This window comes from Zeugodacus cucurbitae, chromosome 3 (assembly GCF_028554725.1).
Source record: "Zeugodacus cucurbitae isolate PBARC_wt_2022May chromosome 3, idZeuCucr1.2, whole genome shotgun sequence".
Lineage (NCBI taxonomy): Eukaryota > Metazoa > Arthropoda > Insecta > Diptera > Tephritidae > Zeugodacus > Zeugodacus cucurbitae.
The window spans coordinates 2,235,173-2,254,288 of NC_071668.1; the positions used below are offsets into that span (position 1 = coordinate 2,235,173).

General features: G+C 37.2%; 2 protein-coding genes across 11 annotated transcripts; one reads left to right on the forward strand and one right to left on the reverse strand.

The window, feature by feature from the left end:
• Positions 1-898: 898 nt before the first annotated feature.
• LOC105209753 (ethanolaminephosphotransferase 1) lies at positions 899-17,621 on the forward strand. 10 transcript variants are annotated; one of them, XM_054226954.1, is made up of 10 exons: positions 944-1,161; positions 4,679-4,940; positions 11,117-11,185; positions 11,570-11,753; positions 12,165-12,421; positions 12,818-12,975; positions 13,082-13,262; positions 14,010-14,219; positions 14,337-14,378; positions 17,298-17,621. In XM_054226954.1, the coding sequence occupies exons 2-10, from the start codon at positions 4,884-4,886 to the stop codon at positions 17,373-17,375; spliced, it is 1,236 nt and encodes a 411-aa protein (XP_054082929.1). In that variant the 5' UTR covers positions 944-1,161; positions 4,679-4,883; the 3' UTR covers positions 17,376-17,621. The 10 variants fall into 10 exon arrangements, with proteins under 10 accessions (XP_054082926.1, XP_054082930.1, XP_054082929.1 ...); XM_054226951.1 differs by lacking the exon at positions 17,298-17,621 and having other exon boundaries at positions 899-1,022; positions 14,337-16,266; XM_011180338.3 differs by lacking the exon at positions 17,298-17,621 and having other exon boundaries at positions 944-1,255; positions 14,337-16,266.
• Positions 17,614-18,987, reverse strand: LOC105209754 (uncharacterized). The gene is made up of 4 exons (XM_011180346.3): positions 18,667-18,987; positions 18,317-18,546; positions 17,987-18,163; positions 17,614-17,915 (listed from the first exon to the last, which is right to left on the reverse strand). Exons 1-4 carry the CDS (start codon positions 18,871-18,873, stop codon positions 17,648-17,650), a joined length of 882 nt encoding a protein of 293 aa, XP_011178648.2. The 5' UTR covers positions 18,874-18,987; the 3' UTR covers positions 17,614-17,647.
• Between the last annotated feature and the right edge of the window lie 129 nt (positions 18,988-19,116).

Consider the following 19,116-nt stretch of genomic DNA (forward strand, 5'->3'; position numbering starts at 1 on the left):
TCAAAGTTGAAGTTGAAGTCTCATCACAAAGTTTAAGTTGTCGCAACTAAAGTCGCCGCATATGTACGTAGTCTAAATATATATATGTAAGATTGCTTGAGTATATGTGTGTGCTAAATAAAAGCAGTGGAGCAAATTCAATGATAAGACTCTCGTGCTATTATAAACGGTTGCTGACATACAAATATGTATGGCTGCTCACGCAGCGTAGCCGCCCCTAAGCAGTAACAACAACCCCAAAACACAGAAACTCATGCGACGGAAAGTAAATTTGTTCAAGCAGGAATGAAAAAATATTGTTTTCAAAAGCGACTGCGGTCAAGGGACGGCTGCAGCGCCAGCAGAGGCGCAAATTATAGCGTGACTGCTGTTCCGCCAACCGCCAACCGGTGTACTCGTGATATGTACTCGTATGCCTTCGAATTAATAGCGATAATAGTAGTAATAATAGGCAATAATAATGTGAGTGGAAGCAACTGCTGGCTGATAAAATGAATGTGATTAAGAAGCAGCAGATCAGCATATGAATGCGAACAACAAATGAATGCGAAGTGAGCGCGAATTCACAGTCGAAGGCAGAAGACTGGGCGCGCAAAAGAAGTCGCTATTGTTATTGGATGTGGACGTCATTGGCAAAGCAGCGACTTGGCTGCCGCATGGCAGTCGAAGGCAGAAGACTGGGCGCGCAAAAGAAGTCGCTATTGTTATTGGATGTGGACGTCATTGGCAAAGCAGCGACTTGGCTGCCGCATGGACTGTGTACGATTGGGTTGCGCACTTTCAGACAATAACAAGCATATTCTTATATTCTCACATACATACACACATACACACATACACCCGTGTGTGAAGGAATAATCGCTTCCCAGTGTCGCAGCTTATTTACTGCGGCCACTGCGTTTGTTTCTCATTTTTATGCCATCGCTTTTGTTCGCGTCTGGCGATTGCCCGTCAGTCTTGAGCAAAGCCGCAAGCCGTTAATGTCGATTTCGAGCAGTAGTCGACAGGCGTCTGCTTTCCGTGTCAGTAGTCAGAGTGCGTGTGCGTGTGTGTGCGCGTCTCGTCTGTGGTCCTTTCCTGCCTGATAACTCGTGTTTAGTCTTTATTTCTTTCTTTCTTTCCACGTCGCGCCGTTTAGTCTTCCTCTGGCGTGTCATATTCGTAAGTCTTTTGTTATTGTATAACCGGTCGCTTGATTACTCATAACTGCCAGATATTCGCCGGGTGAGACCGAAAAGGAGCAGGCAATACACCGGTAAACTAAACTTTATGCGCGGCGTGTACTTGCACTTACAAACGAACTTAAATGAAAGCGAAATCGTGAAAAATGTGCACATTTTCCCTCGAGTGCTTTGTCAATTAAATGAAATAAGCGTGTTGTTGTAGTGAAGTTGCGATTGAAAACGAAAGCGCAAAGTGAATTCTTATTTCATCTTATTTCGAAGGATTTTTGTGTTATAAAATACATAACTTTTGTGATTTTATATACAAATGTGAATGATTTTATGTGAATTAGTTGCTTCGTGTACTCGCTAGCCTCTGCTTGACTGACAAGACAAAAGTTATCTGTAGTGCTACTTCTATATGCCTTTTATGCACAGTTATGTATATAAATCGTCGTAAACATAAGTGTGTATCGGCTCTTCAACATACTCGTGTGTATGGTCCCAGTTGTCTTGTTGGTTGTTTGAAAGTTGTCTGTGAATGCACCATGTGCAATGCTCAGCTGATATTTTTGTTGCTGTTTGCTACCTTTCTTCATTCTTATTAATGACAACGACTACCCCACTCAAGCGAATTAGTAGCAGCACAGTGGTGGTATATAAAAAAGTTCGACTCCATTTGAACTTGCTGCTTACTACAGTACCACTTAGGGATTACGCATATCAGAACTCACTGTTGGGTCGATAAAAATTGGATACATATATGTATTTATTATAAGAGTTAAACAAATTGAAGGTCTTGAAATATTTAAGTGACCTGCAAACAGCTGATGAAGTTTATGAGTAGCTTCCACGTGATAGACCTCAATTGGAGGTTTGATATTTACCTCCTAGATAAGAACGCTCCGAAAATGTTTGATTAACGTAACGGTAAATCATATGAAGCAATATTGATTAGCAATATACACCCAGGGTCTTCAAAAAGTATGGTATATATGGTTATCTCACAAGCTCAACAAAGCCCGAATCTAGTTCGAATCTAGATTATGCCTCAGAACATCAAAATCTTCAAGCAGTAATGCCAGAAATATCATCAACTGGATCTTGGTCAAAACTGTCGTTGGGTTCTAAGATATCTGGATGAAATTGAAGTTCAAATTGGAAGAGAAAGAGTTCATACGCTATCCAAAACGAATCATTATCATACGTAAATGAGTAATTCAAAGTGGTAAGCGTCATTTCGCAACGAATTTGAAAAAGGTTTCTGAAAAAATCTAATACAGTGAAATTTTTTAGCCAAACCACAATATAGGGGTATAACTTTTAATTATCTTATATAAACGAACAGCATTAATGTTAAACCCGAATATAAAACCAAAAATATTTAATCACCAATAAGACGAAGATATGTGGGTTCACGGTTGCTGAGTTAGTCGTAAATCATGGTGGTAATGCTAGCGCCATAAAGCACTTGTACGCCGTGCCACAGTTAACTACAGCCATGCACTAACGGTTTTTCGATAATTATGCCGGTATAACATACACACAGACACACCTTTACTCGTGAATGGCACCAAAGTACACGTAACCCCAAACTCAAGTGCGATAAAGGCCTTATTTCATAGTCCACAGCGAAGGCGTAACTATGCACGTTAGTCCATACATATTTGTACTTAGTTACTTTGGTTACCGCGACTAAAACAGATAAACATTATAAAAATACTGCAGAGTTTAAAGTAAACAGTAGCAATAGCTTTACTAATCGTGGCGATATGCTTAGTGGTTGATTGTCTGCTGTCTCGACTGCCTATCAGCTGTATTTACCTTGCAGTGAGACAGTCTAGATGGTAGACAACTTACTAGTTACAACATAAATTCCTTACGGAAGGTTTACTAGTCGGAATAGCCCAGTTTGCTAATAGAATTTGGAACTGAGAGGCTATAAACTGTTTTTTTTTTGCGAACAAAAATTGCCTTTATGATTTTATAAATCTTAGATTAGGTAGTTTAGGTTAGATAAGGATTGCTTAGTTTAGGTTAGTTCATAGATACACTTCGGTAGCTGATACATCGGCCCATATGATGTTTAAAACTCTTAATTATCAAAAGAAAGATTCTCCTTCACCATCGAAGTTCTTTGAGCCTCGATTCTAGGCAATTCGAGAATAATGCTTATGCCTACTGAACAGCGTACTCCCTGAGCCAGAAGGATCTCTCAGCCACATTAGGTTCAAGCAAGGTCTATAGGGCATCGACTCATTTCCAGTTTGGTGAAATTGGGACGAGAGTGAGAGTTTGGAAACATTTTATCCACAAATCCATAAATTAATGCCGAATTTCATGAATCTAGTATATTTCTCACCAAAATACGTCAAATGTCATCTAGCAACAGGCGAAGCACTCTGTATGTTCGGCTCATATGGAAAAAAGACAATCTGCTAACTAGTTAGGCTTATGATTCATACAGGTTCTATAGTGGAACTAGTTGATTTTCCGGCAGGGTCTGCATGAGTGATTGCCTACATACATATTCACATACATGGGCGGAAGTACACCTTATCTACCGCCTGAGCTACAGTGATATACAACTATAAACACACACATACAGATTATAGTTGTCGCTGGCCAGTAGCGCTCTAGGGTGCGCGTCGCCCACTTTATTGCCTTTACATTCTCGTGTTGAAAATAACAATTGGCAATTAAATAAAATCATAGAATCGTAAAGAATCACTTATGCAAGAGATGGATGATTCCGGTTTCTTTCGACGCTGCTTCCTCGCCAGACGTGACTGTGTGTGTGTGCGATTGTGTGTATAATGATCATCACGCTCGAGCGCTCCTATCACGTTATATGCGTTCGTTTGTTCAATGAAATTCACTCTCCGTTCGCCGTTAGCGGGTGGCTGTCGCTGTCACAAAGTTGTTGCATACGTTAACCATTTCTCCCGCCGGCGCAAGCCATGAAATTAAATATTTTCTTTTTTGTTTGACTTTGAAAGCGGCAATAAATGCAGCGGCATTAACGACACATGCAACAACAACAACAAAAATAGCAAAAAACGGTAGCAATGACAACAACGTGAAAGGCAAAAAGCGCGAAACTAAAAACAAAAAAAAAAAGTTCACGAAGCAGTAAAAAGTGTGCATATTTGTAGGGACATACATTCATTCATACATATGTACAGATATATGTACATATGTAGTTCTGTTTGAAAGTTTTGCGTGTGTGTATTAAAAACGCCTGGCGTTTAAGGTTAAAGCGAAATGTTTGCAGAGTCGGTTTAATTTCAGCGACGCATTCCAAGCGTTCGCTGGAAATTCATTTGGAATGCCCAATATAGCGCAAAAGCATAATGATATAAATAATGAAAAAAAAAAATTTTAAAAATATTGAAATAAAAATAAATAAAATTAAATATTGAAATTTCAATAAATATTGGAAATATTAAATTCTTCGTTTGAAATTTCAGGCTTTGAATGAATATTTTTTTGAATACTTTTTCGTTTCTTTCAAGTGTCAGTGTGTTCAAGTGAAGATGTCAAGGGGGTTTTGAATCCTTAAATTAACAGTAGTGTCAAGTTAAATTTAGTAGTGTGTATAATAAATAATAAAGCAACAAATTCATCAAACCAATAAAAGAGCCAAAAACAGCTCCCAAGAGACAGCTTGAAGAAGAGACATTCGATAAGGTTCCTGAGATCGCCAGAAAATCAGCAAACATGTTTGGCATTAAATATTTAACAGAGGCCCATCTGAAGGGCTTCGATCGTTATAAGGTGAGTTTTAGCAACATTAAGACCGTTTTTATAGCAATTTTTTTGAAAGGGAAGGAAATTATTGCGGTAAACGGAATTTTAAGACGATAGTGTACTATATTTAAGGCTTAAAAACAATATTTATTATTAAAAGATATTGAAATTTTTTCAAAGTTGTAAGTATTTTTCTGGAGCGCCTGGAGTCTGCATTTGTAAATCGGTGCCGGTGATGGAGGTCGTGCGTTGCCTCTGAAAGTGTCGAATCAAATTTGTTTTTTAATTTTTATAAGTTTCTTTTCTTTATGAACTAAAAAAATACCGAAGTACTTATAAAATTCCAAATTTTTTCGAAGTTAAAAAAAAATTCACATTTTTAAGAAAAAAATTGACTTTAAGTTGCAAAACAAGTAGTTTAAATAATACTTTTTTAGTTCAAATAGAAGATAATTCAATACTGAAGCTAGATCACTTTGGTTTTTTCGATCGGACATATATTCTTTTTGCTATCGCCGGCATCGTTTTCTAACACTTCTGAAAATGAAAACTCGAGAAAACGCGCTTTAAAGGTCTGCCTGAGCATTCGCACCTGCTCGCCGCTCGGCCACTAAAATTGCTCTAGCTTCGAAAATATGTGGAATTGGCCTCTGGAATTTTAAAGACATATTCTTGGATAGTTTTGGAAGAGATTTAAAACAAAAGAAAAAAATCGATTTTTTGAAGCCTGTAAAGCAGACTACTGCCTTAAGTGTTTTTAGCAATCATGATTTTTATTTTTTTATTGCATCATTTTCAACGAAAATGCTAGATAATTCAATTATTTCAGAAACGTGATTTCCATTGAACTCTAAATGATTTCGTTTGGCATACTCATTCCACTTTGATGATTTATTATAATGCAAGCTGTGTTTAATACTATATTTCAGCGATTAGCCATATACTATATATGGAATATAATGAAAAACAATATAAATATTAATCGTGGTGGGTCACAGTTGTTTACGCACTAATTAATAGTAATACAATATTTCACTTCATTATTTCATTTAATTATTTACTCGAAATTAAATATTTGTAATTTTTATTTGTTAAATAAAACCAAAAAGAATCAATAACAATTGCGGCCATAAATATAAATAAAGCCGCACCAATGCTGAAAAAATCAATTATCAATGTTCTATTTAATTCGCAATCACGCCACTGCATTTAGTATTGCCAATGTGCTTTTATTGAAATGCGATTTTTTATTGGATTTAAGGTGCTAAGTGTAAAAGAATATAAAAAGAACGATTTTATTATATTTTTATATATTTTATATATATATTTTTTTTTTTACACCAATATCGATAACGATTACAGGAAACGGAAGTCTCATAATGGAAAACGGCGGATATGATACAAACCGTCTTCCATGTCTTCCATGAACAGGAAACATTTATGTTAAGCCCTGAAGCTAACACTGCTTCCGTTAATAAGCACTTTCTGGAGAAGGGACGTTTCCTGTCCAATTTCCACTTCCGTCAATTTCCATGACGTCTGCTCTATATTGAACATCCGTTTCCGGTTGTTTCATTTCCGGTTCCGGCACATCATTCCCATATCTGGTTCCAGTTGGCTCATTCCATTTCCGGATGCCCCACTTCCAGTTCCAGTGACCAATATTCAGCCACCCCATATCCGGTTCCGGCAACATAGTTATCCATGTCCGGTTTCGGATGTCCCATTTCCGGTTCCGGTAACATCATATCCGGTACCGGCACATCATTCCCATATCTGGTTCTATCGGTTATCGCATATCTGGTTCCAGTTGGCTCATTCCGTTTCCGGATGCCCCACTTCCAGTTTCAGTAACCAATATTCAGCCACCCCATATCCGCTTCCGGCAACATAGTTATCCATGTCCGGTTCCGGATGTCCCATTCCCGGTTCCGGTAACATCATCTCCGGTTGCCCCATGAGGTCAATGACCCCACCTTGATCACGTGATATTTTTGTTTACAGGTCAATGACAGATCACATGATGTCACATCAAGGTCACGTGATATTTTTGTTTACAGTTCAATGACCCTAGCCTGATCACGTGATGTCACATCAAGGTCCCTTGATATTTTTGTTTACATTTCTGAGTGAGGTCAATGACCGCACCTTGATCACGTGATGTCATTTTAAGGTCAAGATATTTTTGTTTACATTTCTGAGTGAGGTCAATGACCCCACGTTGATCACGTGGTGACATTTTAAGATCACGTGATATTTTTGTTTACAGGTCAATGACCCCGCCCATATCACGTGAGATCGCATCAAGGTCACGTGATATTTTTGTTCATATTTCTGAGTGAGGTCAATGACCCCACCCTGATCACGTGATGTCATTTCAAGGTCACCTTGATCACGTGATGTCATTTAAGGTCAAGATATTTTTGTTTACATTTCTGAGTGAGGTCAATGACCCCACGTTGATCACGTGATGACATTTTAAGATCACGTGATATTTTTGTTTACAGGTCAATGACCCCGCCCATATCACGTGAGATCACATCAAGGTCACGTGATATTTTTGTTCACATTTCTGAGTGAGGTCAATGACCCCACCCTGATCACGTGATGTCATTTCAAGGTCACGTGATATTTTTGTTTACATTTTTGAGTGTGGTCTTTGGTGTCCGATGGCTTTGAAGTGAGCTTGTATATTTCTAATATTTTGACGATTTTCAGTTTCCGATTAAGATTCTCCGAAATCTTTTTGATACCCTCACCTGAGAACTATTTCCCGAAAGTTTTGATTCTAGCAATAAATATAGCCTATGTTATTCAAAGTGAGCGTAGCTTTCGAATGGTGAATGGTTTTTGAGTTTATTCATTACCCTTTATAATAGTAGTATAGATGAATATATATCTATATTTGCCGCAAAGAGTTAATAGTTCAAGGTTACTCATACGCCGCGTTTTCTTTTTCATAATGGAATTTTCGTTTAGTTGATTTATTTTATGATTTCTCAAAGACTTGGCAATCCGCACTTAGCATACTCATATTCTGTAGACTTGAATACCGAATTATAAATAAATATTTACTAAAATAATAAACAAATAAACAAGGTTTGTTATTTACAAGTCTGCAGTCACGAAAGAAACTTGTTTGTAAACACCCGTAAGTGCAATGATTAGCCACACACAAGCGCACCTACAGACATACATGCATACATAAAGAGAGACGTGTAGTTGTGCAACGAAATGATTACAACAATTGACAATTAAATTTAAATTGATGCATGTTGATGCAATTTGCATGAATGAAAACACAACAAGCAAATTGAACGTCAAAGGCTGATGAATGAGTGGATTAGTGTGCATATAAATAGCGCTTGAAAGTGCTTGTAAAAAGCATAAACTACGAAGTACTCGTAATATATGTAGATTTCCTCAAATGTTTTTTTTTCTCAGCACATATTAATTAGTTGATTATACGCTACAATCTCACTGAGCCAAACAGCCGCTGTTGTATTGTGTTTACAATGAATATAAATATGTTTGTGTATGTGTGTGTGTGTATGACGAAAATAGAATTTACAGCTTGTCAACACCAATGTACGAATGAATAGTCAAAGTGATAACGCTCATGTTTGATGGCCGCTTGTGCACGCTTCGTAGCGCTTATCAGCAAATTTGCTCATCCGTTCGCTGGCAAAAGTCATTGACCACACACAAACACATACTCATACGTGGAATAAACACACACACACACAAAATGGGCACAACGGGTGTCATATGCTCCACTTCCTAAGAAGTGTTTTTTTGAAGCCTCATGGCAGGCTTTCACGTTTGCCATTAAAGTGTGGATTTTTTTTCTAACAGATGTTGTTATTATTAATTTCCATACGAGATGGGCTCCATAAAATAATAGAAATAATGGAACACACATTCCTAGTTTTAAATTTGGAAAGCAAGATGCAGTCTACTTGATTTTTTTTTAGCCAGAATTGACTTTATTCCATTTCAAATCCTCTTATTTATTATTTCTAATAATAGCTGAAACATCAAGAGAGAGAGAGAGAGAGAGAGAGGAAGAGATGAATTATGGTCTACAACTTTACTTCCGCCGCTTTTTTGTAACAAAATGTTACAAATGTCGATGAGTCTCAGCCGCACTTTTCTGGGAATTAAAAAAGAAAAACATAATTTCCCGCAAATGTCGAGAATTCGGCTCAAAAAGTGACATTTTCAGTTGAGAATAAGTTTGGGATGCAAACAGATCTCTACAAATATTTTGTTGGGTTAATGTTGACACAAATGTCCAAGATCGATATAAAGCGATTTAATCGATTTAATCGACCAGTGCTTGACCCTAGAGACATCTATTGGAAAACTGCGGAAGCAAAGTTGTAGACCTAATACATCCGAATATCATTTCAAATATTGAACTCTAGACATGACAACAACAACTCGCTGATGTGGTTTCACTCCACTTACTGAATCTATACTAACTTATTTTATCTGCTTCAAGAACCTCTTACTGACTTTTAACTATGAGAGTCCTTAAAGTATTGACCCACGACCAATTGGGACCATGTGCCCAACTTCACAAATGTTTTCCAAATTTCAACGACTTTAACAATAACTACAACTATAACAACAAACAACTACAACTATTAAGGCAAATTATTAAAATCTTTTTTTTTTTTTACAAAAAATATATAAAATACCATTATTGAGTGTGTGAATATGCGCACATTTCAATTGTTTTAACATTTCCTCGCGTGACTGTCAGTTTGAAATGTCCGTCTACAATTGGCCGACACAAATACAATACAAAATTGTAAAATAATCGATTTTAAGCGATGTAAAGTGGGCATTTATTAGTGAAAGCTATATGCCCCACCCCCAATGTAAGCTTTTTCGTTTGTAGCACATGCTGATAAATACATAACATTTCATTTCGATGTACGATACATGTTTTTTCCAGTGACTGCAATAATTGTGAAATAAAATATTTTTATTTAGTAAAAAAGGTTAACATTTTTTCGTAGATTTATGCGCCAGCTTCGGTGCAATTAAAATCAATAACTTTTTCTTTAGTCAGTTCTCGCCATCGCTTACATTGTTTTGTTGTAGTGTTGGCAACATTTACGCTATTTGATGAAGTGCTTGTTGCAGCATGATTTAAGCACTTCCTTTCAGTACATTTGTTATCTACTAATTAGCGATGAGGTTAATATTGGTATACTAGGATATATGTGTCTGTATATATAACTACTCGTTGGATGATTAACGTATTTATTACATTAACAATTAGACGGTTATTATAGAGGTTATAATCACTAAAGTACTTGAAGATCTCAAGCTTGATACTAATGTGATTAGTTAGTAATAGCAAAATAATTACAGCGAGTGGGAAGCTTTTAATAGCTGTGTTCGATGTAAGCCTTGGTGGGAACTGCGCACATGTTTGAAGTAAATAGCTTGGGTGTAGAGAGTTATTAGGCGTTAAGCCGAGATTACAGCTAGTACTTTCAATTATGCAACTGTTTTCTTTATTTTCCAAATCCTGCTTATGATAATTATTGAAAATATTAACTAAAAGAATTATTATTGAACACAAAATAACATACTAAATATTATTTAGCTTGCAAGAAGACACTTTTCCTCTATATCGCATACATAAGCTCTCCTTTGAACTCAACAAAAAAGAGCTATCAAAGGCAACACAAGAGACCTCAGTTATTAATACAATCTGTTTTCCATTTGTTTACTTCAGCTTCAGTCTTTGCAAGTAAACTCCAGAGATCTTTTGCGCTACCAAAAACAACTCAAAGAAACGAAAAAGCGTAGCTTCAATTGTACGCTTGCACTCTTGAGCAAAACCGCCTGAAGTGCGCTTATACACCCTCAAACTTTCGTGTGTATATATGTATGTCTGGGAGCTATCAAAAAATTCAATTACCGTTACTAGTCAATAATGTAGCACGCACAAAGTACGGTTTGGGATTTATTTAAAAATTAATTGAAACTCGCGGTTTCAGCTGGCACTACTCATACAAAAACAAAAACAAATACAAAAACAACAGCATTCCTTTGCCATTTCGATTTATAATTATTTCAGCCATTTTAATGACTTCCTGCTACCTCTTCACCACCTCACTTCCTCGCTTCACAGTGTTTCATATGTATTTTCATGAATTTTTCTTGTTTTTGTTTACTTTCAGTACAACAGCATCGACACCGGCTACATCAGCGTCTATGTTATGCATCCTTTCTGGAACTGGTGTGTACAGGTGAGTACCGAGCGGAGTACACCGGAGGAAGTAGCCTTTGAGCGCAGCAATCTTTGTGCTGAAGTGTTTACATGCAGTGCAGGAGCATGTGAAAGTTTAATAAGCTCTGCTTCCCATGTGTGTGTGTGTGCTTGTGTGCCGTGGATTCGGTAGTATTTAAAATCCAAAACTAAAAACAAACCACTGCGTCAATTCCCCAACTGAAATCCACAGTCCAGGCCACAGTTGCTGGTTTGCTGTCCTCTGCATAAGCAAACATAGATTTTTTACGAGTTTTGTTTCAGCAAAATCCAAGCGCACGCACACAGGCTCACATGACATCACATAACTGTAAAAATGTATATGTATATGTGGGTATGTAAATCGTGAAATATTTCATTGCAGTTCCTACCGAAATGGCTAGCACCGAATCTCATCACATTCACCGGCTTCCTGTTGACCGTGGTCAATTTCATTTTAATTGCATATTACGATTGGGACTTTCAGGGCGCGAACCACGACGTGCACACAGTGCCGCGCTGGGTTTGGTCGGTGGCGGCTATAAATATTTTACTTTACTACAATTTAGGTGAGTTACGGCGGTAGTGTTGGTCGGTGTGCTGCAGAGTTTTTGCGATTGTCAAATTTTGTGTTTTTTTGTGAAATATAAAGCGATTTATTTTTTGTTTAATTTCTTTTATTTATTTTTTAATTTTTTTTCAAAAACTTTTCATTCATAATCCTCAACCTTCAACAATATCAAATTTTAGTACCCTACTAATGCTGAGGCACCAGTAGTATCATCACTAACAAAACTTCTCAACGCTGTTACTCTAGTCTTTTGCATATGACTCACTTAAATATGCCCGGTAATTTGGCAATGGCGAAAAGTTTTATCCTCAATTTTGTTGCATACTTTTTAGCGCCGACCAACTTGCCTACCTTTAGCATACATTTTAGCTATACACTACTCCTCTACCTCTATTCTCTCCCCACACAGATGGCATGGATGGCAAGCAGGCACGGCGCACCGGCACCAGTGGTCCGCTGGGCGAACTCTTCGACCACGGCTTGGACTCGTACTCGGCTGTGCTGATACCCATTTATATGTTTTCGCTGTTTGGTACCAACGATTTGCCACCGATTCATATGTTCTTCGTTATATGGAATGTTTTTCTGAATTTTTATTTGACACACGTCGAGAAGTACAACACCGGCGTGATGTTCCTGCCGTGGGGCTACGACTGCACGATGTGGGTAAGTTTTGCGAAAAACAAAAAAAAATCTTCGTTATTTCAGTTGTAAAACGTCAGTGTAGCGGTGATTGCCGGCGGTTACTGTGCTGTTATAAGCGATGAATATGTAAAAGAGAAAAGTTGTTCGGTTTTTTGTATTTAAATCTCGGCTTGTAACACTTTTCACAAATGGAATATGGATGGGGTTTGGAAGTTATGTGCCCATACTCTGGCCGCGCGTGAGGAGTGTGGAAATTAATTTTATGCATTGAAACTGTTATAAAATATATACAATTTTCCGCTTACGCGTTGCCAAGGATACACATTTGTGTACAACTTTTGCAGGATATGACATTAAGCGCCAGATAATCTAAATTATTTACTGAAAGCTAACATTTTATTTTAATTAATTTGACAGGGCGTCAGTTTAATGCTCTTCTTCACCACACTTGTCGGCCCGGAAATTTGGCATGCGCGTCCCTTCTTGAACCTAAGCATGGCGAACTTATTTGAGATTGTGCTGATTGGCTCAGCGATGGTGAGCAGTCATCCCATTATCATCAAAAATATTTACTTGTAAGTACTCGCATTTATTTTTTTCTCTTTCTTTACACTGCGCTGTAAAAATATGTCTGCAAAAAATATTAAAAATCTCATATTCATGCGCTCCTATCATTTACAGATCGTACAAAAATAAAACTGGTAAAATGCGCCCATTCATGGAGGCGGCACGCCCTCTCTTCCCCTTCTTGTGGCTGTTCGCAATCACCACATTCTGGTGCTTCTACTCGCGCAATAGCATCATTGATCTGTCGCCGCGCATACTTTTCGTACTCTTCGGCACGTTATTTTCCAATATAGCGGTAAGTGCATGTGTACGCGGTTGCGGTTATGTGCATGAATGCACACTTTGCCAGTATCTGCCAAATAATGTCGCCCATATTTGATTGAGGCTTTAGCAAGTGAAGTGTGCAGCCAAGTGGCTGTAAGTGTTTGTGAATGCGGCACTTGTAAGAGATACACTGAAGCGGATAATGAAAAAAATAAATAAATACGTATGAAAGGGATTGCAAGAAGCAACAGCATAATTTAAGTGATAATAATTTTGCTTTCAAGCTGAGAAAAAGTAGCATTTTAGAGTACCTGCTACTGCTGCTACTTCTTCATATACTCTATATAGTTTTAGATATGGAATACTTCTGGCATACTTTAAATATTTTCTCCCTCTTCCCAACGAAGATTTTAATGTAGTTCCATGCGTAATTAATCAATTTCGAATATGTAGCTAAACTCCCAAAAGTATGCAGTGGTAACAGTCGTAGCATTCCTTTAGGATTTCACGCTTATCATACGCTACATCCCCATTGTGACTCCTTCGTAGTAATATCAATATGACGCGCATATTTTTTGCCTTCAATACTGTTTATTGCTACAGCTGAGTGTCACTTACAAGTTTAATGACTTCGCTGTCGCATTGTTGGCGCATCAATACATTGCGCTCTTTTCGCGCTCAAATATCAGCCACTTGTAACACACTCAGTCGTCTAGCTTTCGAGTGTTCTGTGTGTGCTAATACTTGTATTATTATTTACTGCATTTTTCGTAAACAGTGTCGCTTGATTGTGGCGCAAATGTCCGATGTGCGCTGTGACGGCTTCAATCTGCTCTTCTGGCCGCTCTTGGCCACAGTAGCGGTCTCCTGCTTTCCCTGTTATAAGCAAGTGCTGGGCACCGACATTAGCGCCGACATGGAGTGTTGGATCGTGCAGGCCTTAACGATTTTCATCACCATAGCACACCTGCATTACGGAAAGGGGGTGGTGAGTATAAACAATTGAATTTTTTATGTTTTTTGAAAGAAATGTTGAAATATTTCTATACTAAATTGCTAAAAAAAAAATTTTAATGCCTTCCTGTTAAATGTTTTTTACTTTTAGGTCTGCGAGATGTGCGACCACTTCAAAATACGTTGCTTCAAAGTAAGAGACACTCCCTATATGCAACAAACAGTAGCAAATAACATACCAAAGAACTCATCAGCGGTACTCAACTCTCATATATCGACACAATTAACCGAGTCATTATTGAGTAAACGTTCAATTAACAACAAAAATGGGCCAATTGAAAATAAGTTGTCATAATTTGTGTAAATTAACCACATATCATTATTATTATATTTAATAGAATATAATTTGTATTAACTTTACGAATTTACATCGGTGTATATGTGTCGTAAATCATGCATATATGCTTGTCACGAAAACAGTTTAAGATCTCCATTAATTACTAAGCACAAAGAGAGGAAGATATTGTGTGGTTTCCTTAGGTGAAATCTCGAGTTCCAAACACTACTGTAGAACTCTGGATATATAAAGGGTGATTTTTTAAGAGCTTGATAACTTTTTAAAAAAAAAAAACGCATAAAATTTGCAAAATCTCATCGGTTCTTTATTTGAAACGTTAGATTGGTTCATGACATTTACTTTTTGAAGATAATTTCATTTAAATGTTGACCGCGGCTGCGTCTTAGGTGGTCCATTCGGAAAGTCCAATTTTGGGCAACTTTTTCGAGCATTTCGGCCGGAATAGCCCGAATTTCTTCGGAAATGTTGTCTTCCAAAGCTGGAATAGTTGCTGGCTTATTTCTGTAGACTTTAGACTTGACGTAGCCCCACAAAAAATAGTCTAAAGGCGTTAAATCGCATGATCTTGGTGGCCAACTTACGGGTCCATTTCTTGAGATGAATTGTTCTCCGAAGTTTTCCCTCAAAATGGCCATAGAATCGCGAGCTGTGTGGCATGTAGCGCCATCTTGTTGAAACCACATGTCAACCAAGTTCAGTTCTTCCATTTTTGGCAACAAAAAGTTTGTTAGCATCGAACGATAGCGATCGCCATTCACCGTAACGTTGCGTCCAACAGCATCTTTGAAAAAATACGGTCCAATGATTCCACCAGCGTACAAACCACACCAAACAGTGCATTTTTCGGGATGCATGGGCAGTTCTTGAACGGCTTCTGGTTGCTCTTCACCCCAAATGCGGCAATTTTGCTTATTTACGTAGCCATTCAACCAGAAATGAGCCTCATCGCTGAACAAAATTTGTCGATAAAAAACATTTCGAACCGAACACTGATTTTGGTAATAAAATTCAATGATTTGCAAGCGTTGCTCGTTAGTAAGTCTATTCATGATGAAATGTCAAAGCATACTGAGCATCTTTCTCTTTGACACCATGTCTGAAATCCCACGTGATCTGTCAAATACTAATGCATGAAAATCCTAACCTCAAAAAAATCACCCGTTAAAATAACTTATGTAAAAAAGAGGTGATATGCCTAAGGTACTGTAGTTTCCGATATCCCTGTGCCTTGTAGAGTCAAGGCTTTGGTATACAACTGTCGCGTTACTGAGACCGTTTTTTTTGGAATTTTCGAGATCATTTTGTTATTTATTGTTATTATTTCAAAAAATTTAAGCACTAAGTATATCTTTATAAGATTTCTTCAAGTTGTTCGCCATTCCATACACTTTCTGGGTCGTATAGTATTCAAATTAAAGTTATATATTTGTATATATAATATATAAAGTATTTCAACTTGTATTGTACAACAATAAGTAGCATAGTTGTTAAGAACGGAGTAAGTGATTATACATATTTATGTGTGAAACATAGTGAATTCTATTTTTTTGGTAAGTCTCATAAGCATTAACTAATGATATAACGGGAAGATAACAGTATAATTAATACTTTGTGGCTGTACTAACAATAAAAACAACAACGACTATTAACTAGTATATAAGCTAGCTTATAGCAAGGTGTAGTTAAGTTGAAACTGAAAATAAATGGAGTTTAAATCTAAAGATTTCGTATGCGTGAAAATCATTATTTTTTTTCTATTAAAATTTAGAAAAAAAAGTGAGGTTAAATAACCTAGTTTGGCTGAATAGTGATTGTACGGACTTCATATTTTCCCAATCAGCGAATAAATATACAAAATTAACAATTTTCAGTAACAAAATTGTTTTCATATTTTTTATTGCATGAGATATTTGTTGTTGGTTTCCAAAAATAATAATTTAAGCCACAAAAACGTTTATGGAAATGCATGGGATTGTCATAAATATTTACTAATTCACAGCCGTTTTGATTCTGTTTTACTCGCCCTCATGCCTAAATAACAACGGTTAAGCGGTATGAAATCCTTTTTTTTATTTTCCTGCCTTTCTCTGCCACACATTAAATGCTTTTTATTAAATATGCGGCTTCATAATTGCTGCAATCTGTAATTGCTGCATGCTCCCGTAATGCCGAAATGGAAATTTAATTATGCTCATAAATAATAAACTCTCCATTAGATGCCCGTTGAAGCGCACTCGCTTGCGTTGCATTAACTAGAAATATGTCATGCGATTTTTTTATGATTTGAGTTAATTAATGAGAATTTATATTAAACATTTATTTATATTTTAATTAAATTACTGTGAACAAGTGTCAATGACGTATTTTTAAGGACTGAGAATGAAATTTATTTGAGTGGAAATAGCTTACTCTAAATTGAATGCCGATATGAAATTTATTTATTTATTGCATGCTACTTGTCTACAGAGAAGAATACTAAAAATATTTTTTCACCAACTTCAAGCTAAAATATATTTATGTAAATATTAAATAAATGATAATCTAGCGCTTTTTGCCACCATATCCTTAGTTTAAAATGTGTTAAGCTCTAAAGTAAATATCTAATGCATGCTTCCACTTCTTCAATATCAACACCTTCTCCTGTACATATTTGCATGCCGACCAAAATGGGAAGAACTTTGTAGCGCGTAAATATATATGAGTCTTTCCTCTCTTGCACATCTTGCCTTTAAACTCGCCTTGAAACTTTTGTAGATTACAAAGCGTGCGGAAGCAGCGCCTGCAGCAGCAACGCACGACGTTGAACTTCAAAGCAACTCAACGCCGGTTTGAGTGTAAATCTGAAACGAAGTGCCACCGTAACTAAAACCAAAGAGCGCATACCAAAACTTAATTTAATGCGAGTACAGCGTGTAATTCTAAAGCAATTACTATCTTATCGGAGCAGAAAACTTAATGCCATACTATAAACAATATGTGTTTGAACTTAAACTTTGAATATGTACAATTATTTGTTTCTAAAAAACGGTAGTTTATAAGTGACAGCTCGTTAATGTTAAATAAATACAAATAAAATTAGCTAAATTGTTTTATTTTTGATTATTTTATTGCTCCCTAGCCTCCAGCTCGTCTGACCAGATTTCGGTAGTTTCGCTGCGTTTTGTTCTAAAAATGTGTGTGGTGCCGACTTTTCGGAAATTCAGTTTCGTAAAAAGCGAAATGGAAGCCGTATTGCTATAACTTATCATAGTGGTGGCGTCGTCGCCGGCTTGCGCATACTGTCGTGATAAATAATGCACCATTGCAACGGCTAGACCACGCCCACGATGAGCATCCTTGACATGTAGCATGCCCAGCAGACCCAAATTACACCTGTTGGGAGCGTAGAGCATAATTATAGTAAAATGCTCTTAAATATAAAATAGAGCTGAGTTTGCGCTTGCCTTATACACCAGGCTATCAATTCACCAGTTGATTTCAGATAAATTCCAATATTGTAATTGTTTCTGATGAGTTGCTTGATAAACTCCAAAGTACCATTTGCACGTGAATACCAAATATCATTCACAATAACAGCATCGTCTGGCGACAGCGGACGGAATTCGTACTCCGATGGGATGCTGGAAAGGTTATCAAAGGTGTGAATTAAAGACTGGAATGAAATAATGGATAAGGAGAAGAAGAATCTGGGAAACGATACTACAAGAGACGGCTCTACGTAATCCGTTTGGATCCGGGTTTATATCTAGTCAAGAAGTCAAGATATTCCTTACCACACTTCTAATTGTAAAGCCTCTGCTCGGGGCATAACCATTATCTGCAGCCGAACTATGCCGATTAGTAGACCCAAGTCTGATACTATTTTGAAAATAGTGTCGTGATGTATGTCCGGCACGCCCGTCATTTTATAACCGCGACTCCAGTCAAGTTGAGTTAGAGCGGTTCTCAATTCATTTGCGGCTTCTGCGGTGTCCAAAGCATTCACCATCAGTTGATAGCGATCCTGGAGGAATCATGAAACACAGAAGAATGGAAGTAGAGGTTCTCATATGTATATATGCTACAGAGTATTCAGATCTTTTGTTCCCATTACATCTGTTACTAAAAGCGCTCCCATACTCACTACAATCAAATAGAGTCCGCTCTTTCGCCAAACCTCCGGCAGCGTGTAAATCTTAATATGTTTTTGATGTGGTTCTCTTTCCAACCAGCTGATGTAGTTATCTAGTGTCTGATAACCAATTAACTGCGTTATACCATATGATTTATACAGCTCACGTAGCGATCTCAAATCGTCGATATTGGTTAATGCAATCAATTGATTTGGCATTGCGATGATTACGCGCTGTAATGCGCACAATATTTACTACACGCGGATTAATTTAAAATGCTACTGCACTCTGTTATACCTGCCTATTTATGTCGAAGCTTAATACGTTTGCGGTAAGAACGAGAGCAATTCTAATCGTGTGTGGAGTACAGAAACCTTCTCTTTGTTTTTGCATTACAAAAGCTCGCATATAATAATCAAAACAGTGTCTGTATCCAAGTCGTTATAAATAATAACAAGAGC

Excerpts from the sequence above, each read along its gene's own strand:
- LOC105209753 (XM_054226951.1), top strand. The coding sequence starts at position 4,884 with ATGTTTGGCATTAAATATTTAACAGAGGCCCATCTGAAGGGCTTCGAT. Across the intron at positions 11,186-11,569 it reads TCTGGAACTGGTGTGTACAG|TTCCTACCGAAATGGCTAGC; the intron begins GTGAGTACCGAG and ends ATTTCATTGCAG. Across the intron at positions 11,754-12,164 it reads TTTACTTTACTACAATTTAG|ATGGCATGGATGGCAAGCAG; the intron begins GTGAGTTACGGC and ends CTCCCCACACAG.
- LOC105209754 (XM_011180346.3), bottom strand. The coding sequence starts at position 18,873 with ATGCCAAATCAATTGATTGCATTAACCAATATCGACGATTTGAGATCG. Across the intron at positions 18,547-18,666 it reads GCGGACTCTATTTGATTGTA|GATCGCTATCAACTGATGGT; the intron begins GTGAGTATGGGA and ends TGATTCCTCCAG. Across the intron at positions 17,916-17,986 it reads TTGATAGCCTGGTGTATAAG|GTGTAATTTGGGTCTGCTGG; the intron begins GCAAGCGCAAAC and ends CGCTCCCAACAG.